The sequence below is a fragment of the Cricetulus griseus genome, chromosome 8 (assembly GCF_003668045.3).
Source record: "Cricetulus griseus strain 17A/GY chromosome 8, alternate assembly CriGri-PICRH-1.0, whole genome shotgun sequence".
NCBI classification, from domain to species: Eukaryota; Metazoa; Chordata; class Mammalia; order Rodentia; family Cricetidae; genus Cricetulus; species Cricetulus griseus.
Window position 1 is genome coordinate 94816119 of NC_048601.1, and position 7322 is coordinate 94823440.

At 49.2% G+C, this 7322-nt stretch overlaps 1 protein-coding gene and 1 non-coding gene across 2 annotated transcripts in view; one reads left to right on the plus strand and one right to left on the minus strand.

The window, feature by feature from the left end:
• Positions 1 to 7322, plus strand: part of Paxip1 (PAX interacting protein 1) — a 46262-nt gene that overhangs the window by 18991 nt on the left and 19949 nt on the right. Inside the window, exons 6-7 of the mRNA XM_035449057.1 lie at positions 989 to 1612; positions 7118 to 7320. Coding sequence (XP_035304948.1) covers positions 989 to 1612; positions 7118 to 7320 — 827 coding nt within the window. The remainder of the gene's footprint in view (positions 1 to 988; positions 1613 to 7117; positions 7321 to 7322) is intronic.
• On the minus strand, positions 5778 to 5885 carry LOC113836989. The gene has a single exon (XR_003487528.1). It is a non-coding gene; the product is annotated as a U6 spliceosomal RNA (small nuclear RNA).

Genomic DNA, 7322 nt, shown 5'->3' on the forward strand with positions numbered 1-7322 from the left:
CTTGTTTGTTTTTTTTTTTAAAGCCACTTTTTGTATTTTTGATTCTTTAGGAAGCTTCCTAGGCCCTTACCTCTTCCTTACAGTCTTCACCCTTTTCTCATTAGCCATGCTGCCTGTCTGTTCTCCTCACTAGGCAGTTACTACCACCTGTGTGACAGCCACAGCCTTCCTGGGAGGCATTCCTAAGGCCAGCTTCTAGCAAAGCAGCTTAAGGGAGAAACTCCAGCCTTGCAGGGAAGTCTCAGCAACAGGAGCTCGAGGGAGCTAGTCACATGTCCACAGTCAGAAGAAGGGAGCGAGGGATGCATCCATGCCAGCACTCAGCTTACCCTTCCCATCACTGTCCAGGACCCTCTGGTCGGATATTATCCCACCCACAGTTAATAGGTCTTTCCATATCAGTTAATAATAATCAAGATCATCTCTCACAGAGGAGCCCAGAGGCCTGCCTCCTAGGTGCCAAGTTGGCAGTTAATATTGACATCACACTTTGTCACTTAGTGCTGGTTCTAAGTTTTATTCTTACTGTATGTTTAATTTTTGGGGTTTTTTTTTGGGGGGGGACAGCCACACCCCCGTGACCATTCTTACTGTATTGACTTGAAGGCACTTGCCCAAAGTTCCCTTAGTGAATGTCTCCCTGTTTTGGACAGCCAGCTCTGTAAAAAGCATTTGTGTGTATAAATAGATTTCAGGTCTTCACTTTATCGTTTTCCGTAAGATTTCTAGTTCTCTGTATGTACTTTAAAATGTCACCTATAAAGTTCATTTAAACCCATTCTTGTAAGCTTCCTGCTGCAGTCATAACCCATTCCTCTGCCTCCGACAGCTCTAGCTCACAGGTATAGGCATGGGTTTCTCTCTGGGAAGCGTGGCAGGACATCAGCAGCTCTGCAGCTCTATCCCACTTAAAACTCCCTTCTCGAATCTGTGATTATAGGATGAGCGGAAACAGCATCATTTAGTATGTGTTTATCTTCACTTCCAGGAGAAATACGAGCGTGCTGTCAAGAGAGCAAGTATTAAGATTGTCACTCCTGACTGGGTCCTGGACTGCGTGACTGAGAAGAGCAGGAAGGATGAAGCCTTTTATCATCCTCGTCTGATCATCTATGAGGAGGAGGAAGAGGAGGAGGAGGAGGGAGACAACGAGGAGCAGGACTCTCAGAACGAGGGCAGCACTGAGGAGAAGTCGAGTGCGGCCAGTTCTCCAGAAGCCTCTCCTGCTGACCAACCCTTCTCACCCAAGCCCAGAGCCGAGGTGTCCAAAGGGGAGTTGATGTTTGATGACTCTTCTGATTCATCCCCCGAAAAGCAGGAGCGGAGCTTGAACTGGGCCCCTGCTGAAGCCCCGCCACTCACCACGGCCCAGCGCAGGCTGCCTCAGGGAAAAGGGCCGGGACTTATTAACCTGTGTGCCAATGTGCCACCTGTCCCCGGGGACATCCTGCCTCCTGACATGCGGAGTAACTTGATGGCTGCTGGACAAAACCTCCAGGGTTCTGAGCGATCAGAAATGCTAGGGGCCTGGAGCCCAGCCGTCCGGACGTTGCGAAATATCACAAACAACGCCGACATGCAGCAGATCAGTCGACCATCCAATGTTGCGCACGTAAGTCTCAGGAAGCTGAAGGCTGCATTCAAGAGTGGGATTTCATCGCCCTTCAGATCAGGTCACTTATGAGTCCCATTTTTGTGGGGACTTCTTTACAGTCATGTTAAACAGGCATGAAACAGATGGTAACATTTGGGCCAGCAAGGAACCAAATACCTGCCAGTGGCTCCATGAGGCCTCGTGGCCTGGCAGTGTAGTCATTTGTGTCCACCGGGGAGCGAACTCAGTATGTTTCCCATGCTCATATCTTTAAATGTTGTCCCTGTTGGTGCATGTTACTGTGTGTTTCACTGTCAAAGTCTGTCACCAGACCGGTGGCAAGAATCTTAGGAAGGAGGTGATGTTAGGCTTGAATTAAAGGTGGTGCAGAGCCCTGGGGACAGGGTTCCCGGTGAAAACCCACAGTGGGCAAGGATTTGCTGTGCTCTGAGAACGTGATGAGAAGTGAGCTGGGTGGTGTGAGGGATCATGAGAGACAGACAAGGAGCTTTGTCATTGGAGGAGTGTACACTTCCTTCATGGGAGTCTTCACAGGATTTGAGCAGGGGTGTGCCAGTGTCTGACAGTTGTATGAGGAGTTAGTTATAAAGGGGAGGAGGGGGAGGAAGCAGGAGAGCCTCACAAGAGGCTGGTAAATGGTGCTGGACAGGACCCTGAAGACATCTGATTAAGGCCGGGGTGAGTGGGTGACAACACACGAAGATCTCTAGTTTTGCGGCCAATGAGACTGTCCCTGAGGTAGGAGGAAGCAAGGGGAGAGAGAGTTCCAGGGCGTGCTGGGAGCAGCCAGGCATGGACAGCCAGAAGCCCTCCCATTAGGAGCTGCTGTGGTGGCTGCCCTGGTCTGGCAGATTTGACCTTTTTTGTTTTTTCTTTAACAGTTCAGCTGTGGGAACAATCTGAGGTAGGACCTGCTGCCATTTGAGGTGGACATAGGCAGCTATGCATGGCCTGGTGTGAGGTGGTGGTAATCATTCTGCTGGATTTGATTAGGGCAAGGGCTTTAAGGAAGCCTCGATTGGTTAGAGATGCTTAGAAAACTGTGCCTGTAACTTGAGCAGTGAAAACTGATGGTTGGGACTCTAGAGACAGTGGTGGGGATGGAGTTCAGATCCAGGTGACTCTGGAATCCTTTAGATGTTGGGAAGAGAAAAGCTAGCTGCTGAGACAAGATAAATAGGAGAGGGTTATGTGGGTCTAAGGAGAGTGGCGAACGGACCGTAAGAAGATTGATTCAGAGACCGGAAGACAGTAGTGCTGTGTGTGGTCAGCACTAGTTTAGGTTGGCAACCACCACTTTGCAGTGACCTGGGAAGTAAGAGGGAGCTCAGTCTGGGGAGAGGGAAGTTGAGGGGCCAGCTAGAGCCCTGTGGAGAGAATGGCTCCTGTGGAGGACAGAGCCTGGGCCATGACCTTTGGCGGTGTCAAAGTGTATAGTTCACAGACAGGCACCTTCTGATTTGGTAAAAATAAATAGTAAAATGCATTTGTCCAGATTCCAAGATTCTCCATACAGACTGGAGTTCAGGCTTTTTTGGGGGTGGGGGTGGTGATGGTCTGGTAAAAGCTGACCAGGTTGGGGCTGGAGAGATGGCTAAGTGGTTTAGAGCATTGGCTGCTCTCGTGGAGTAGCCGGGTGTGGTTCCCAGTTCTCATGTGGTGCCTCACAGTCGTCTAATGCCAGTACCAGGATCTACCAGCCTTTGCAGCCTCAGCAGCCGCTGCATGCACACATGTGGGCAGGCATACATGTGGGCAAAACAGCTGTTCCCATAAAAGGAAAATAAATGAATCTTTAATAAACAACCAGAAATCTCGGGCCTAGTGTTCCAGAAGTTGTAGCCACCTTTAGGAATGAAGTCTCGCTGGTGGCCTAAGGTCCCACAACTTCCTGCTTGACTGCCTCTATCCCTTCCCAGATGTCAAGGGACGCATGTACCTGTTCACGAGGTACATGTCTTTGTGATTAACCCTAACTCTTCATTTTGTCTGGGAAGGCATGCAGGTGAGGGGGCCTCAGAGCTGACAAACCAGGCGTATCTGTGAAGTAGGGGCTACTGAGCTGCTCGGAAGGGTGGTTCCAGCCCGAGTGTGGAGGGTGTACCGCCCTGCCTTCCTGCATACCAGTGTCCAGGAGGCAGGAGCCATGTGTCCCCACAGCCACAGAGTGGGATGGGGCTTAGCAGAAGAGCAGTGGAGGGCAGCAAGGAGGGTAACAATTAGAAGAAGGGGTACTGTGCTTAGTAGGCTGGAGGTAAAGAGGATGGAAATTTCTGACCTCAGGTCTTGAGGGGAGGAGAGAATAAAAGGTTAGCAAGTTCTGGTGAGGGGACCTAGGCTGTCCAGGTGGACTTGACCCATATACACTTGGAAATGTTGACTAAAGAGATCTCAGAGCCTGTCGTGAGGCTAGATGGAGGTATGAGGCTTCTGGCTGCTCAAGAGTTTGCATTCCCTTCCTCGCTTGAAGGCCTGTAACCCCCACCCCCCTTTCAGACTAACTAGGACTGGTCAGCAACTATTCTCCTGTCTGTGTTCACATACATAGAGGTTTCAGGGTGGGGACTCCTAACTCTTTTTGGATTTAGACATAGACTGATGTCTGAAATGAGCTGAGGGCCGGGTACTGATACTGCTCTGATACTGTCCTCCAGTGACACCAGGTTGGCTAGCAACAGCAAAGTTAGGTTCAGGTCACTTTGGCGTTTCCAGAGAGCCCTTACCACTGTGAAATGCATTTCAGAATGTTAGACAGGGGAGACTCAGTTTGATTTTTTTGATCAGGTTGGAGGGGGTGAAGGTGTTTGTTAACTCCTGTTTGATGGCAAGTATGTCTTAGTATGGCTTGTGTGGTATGCTTTTTATATTTTAGCAGGAACTCAGATAATACAGTTTGAAGGAGGGGAAATTCAAAGTTGCTGTCTGTTCAGAAATGCTGCTTGCAGATGGCATGGTTACATGGGCAAGACCTTGGGACACATTTCCTTGGGCTCCTCGGGTTGCTGCGTTCTCAGCTTGAGGTTCATGAGATGGGAGAGTGGTGTGAGCACCGTGGCGCTCTGTTGGTTGTCCCACCACAGATGTGGAGACCCCATGCTAATGGCTATTTTCAGCTTGGCCAGCTCCTCCTGACTCTCCATTGTTTCTCCTTGGACAGACTGGGTCAGCCATGGCAGCTTTTGCTTCTAGGTCAGGGCAGAAACAGCCACATGCCATGCACTCTCCTGCCCTCCTTTGTTGTTGCTGGTTTCTTTTGAGACAAACTTTCTGTGTAGCTGTGGCTACTGGAGCTCTGTAAACCCTGCTGGCCTCGAGCTTAGAGATCCGCCTGCCTCTGCCTCCCAAGTGCTGGGATTAAAGGCGTGTCACCGCTGTTGGACTTTTTTCTTCTTTGTACCATATGAGCGCCCCACATAGACATCAAGGTCTGCTGCAGTCTGCTGATCTCTCTCAGAACTAGAAGTTGGTGCAGGGGGGCTGCCTGACTGCAGATTTCCCCCAAGCCTGTCCTGGCAGCTGCTCTTGTGTCATGTCTTCTGGGGTCATTTTGGATGGGTTGGCAGTGCGAAGGACAGCAGTGTGGCAGATGGCTGCCTTGGCCTGTTTGTGTGGCGGGCGGTCTCCGTGTTTGTCCCATCTGTTGCTTAGTCTTGTTTGAGGAGGACAGTCAATAGCTGTAATGATTTCTCAGGAAGGCAGACCATTAGCTTTTTAAAGAAAGATTCTTTTAATACGTGTTTATTTAAACAACGGTACATTCTAAGTACTGTTCTAAGTGCTGGCATATATCTGTGTACAAAAGAAAGGTTGCTTTCATGAACCCAGTTTTTATTTTTTTGAAATTTTAATATAATTACATCATTTTTCCCTTTTCCTTTCCTCCAAACCTTCCAGTATAGCCTTCCTTGCTCTTTCAAATCCATGACTTATTTTCCACTAATTGTTGTTAGTATCTGTGTGTTCTCGCACTCACGACTATATGAATATAACCTGTTTAGTCTGTATGTTACTTAAATATATATGTTTTTAGGACTGACCATTTGGTATGGGATAGCCAGTTAATGTCCTGTTCCCTAGGGAAGACTATTTCTGCTCTCAGCTTTCCTTGGTTGCCTGTAGTTCTTTCTGTAGGGTCGAGGCCTCGTGAGTTCTCCCCCAACCAAAAACTATGGAACCTATTCATGAATATGTGTGTCATTCTTGTGTAGGGGCCATGCTAATTATCTCTGTATCATTCTAGTTTTAATATATGTGCTGCAAAAGTGAGCACCATTGCTCAAAAAAATCTTCATATGTATCGCTTGTACCCCAGTGTTCATGTGGAGCAAGACTTTAAGTGTCAGTCCTTGCATTCCACCGTGTTTGAGACAAGGTCTCTGGTTCACTGTGGTGTGGTGAGTGAGCCATGAGCTTCCCAGTTTCTGCCTCCCTGTAGGAACATTAAGATCAATATATGCATCAAGAAGCATATACTTCTGGGCCTGGCTCTTACGTGAGGTCTAGAGGTCTGACCTCAGGATGTCAGGTTGGCATGGCCTATTCCCCAGTACCTCCCTCCTCTTAATAATAATGTTGTTATTATTTGAGAATACTGAGGTGGGTAGCCATGCTAGCCTTGAACTCCTTATATAGCGAGGGCTGACCTTGAATTCCTGATGCTCTTGCCTCCACATCCCAAGTGCTGGAATTACAGGTCTGTACCGTCAAGTCCAGCTAACATTTGCCTTTAAGCACGCCTTTTGCTAGAGTCCATCTCTCTCTCTTCTGTGTCACATGCATTGCCCAGAGCAGGGTACAGTGAGGGAGGAATAGGAGCTGTGCTGGGTGTAGCTGTGGTCTGAGTGCTATGGTGGTAAGCTTAAAACTCCCCTCCCTGCCTTATCTAATGGAGGAAGGAGAACATGGCTGCTCCTGTGGTAAGACTTGAGCCGAGGCTGCCATTTTCCGGAGCACTCGTCAGTTAGTCAGAAGCAGACCATGGTATGGAGGGAAGGAGTTGCCCTGTAGACTGCCACATTCCCGGTGGCCCAGCCTGCTCAGAGCCAAGCAGGACTAAATACTGCCATTTGTTTGTTTTGCTGTCCTGTTCTTTAAGATGCAGCAGTCCTCTGTGTGTGTGTGTGTGTGTGTGTGTGTGTGTGTGTGTGTGTGTGTGTGTGTGTTGGGGGCGGGGGTTGGTGTGTGGATCAGAGACAACTTTGGGGAATTGGTTCTCTCTTTGTACAGTGGGTTCCAGGGCTTAGATGCTGGTTGCCAGGCTTGGGTAGGAAGCACTTCACCTGCTGAGCATTTCAAAGCTACAGTGTTGTTCGTTCATTTTCTGTTTTATAATTCAGTGTCCTGCTCTCTGGGTGTTGAATACAAAGTACATGAGAGCAGTGTGGTGTTGCTGTCTGGTCTCTGTTAGGTAGCGGTTTGGTGTGTCAGCTGCGTGGATGCACTTTTACTTGCCTGTGAGCGGGTAATTATTGGTAGTGACTTGGCCCTGCTTTTGTTTTCTAGATCTTACAGTCCCTTTCAGCACCCACAAAAAACCTAGAGCAGCAGGTGGCGCATGGCCAGCAGGGACACCCCACTGCCAGTGCTGTGCTGTTTGGCCAGTCTAAAGGCGCTCCCGAGACCCAAGTGTTGCAGCAGCACCATCCTCCGCAGCAGCACCCGGTCCTGCATCTTCAGCCCCAGATCATGCAGCTCCAGCAGCAGCCGC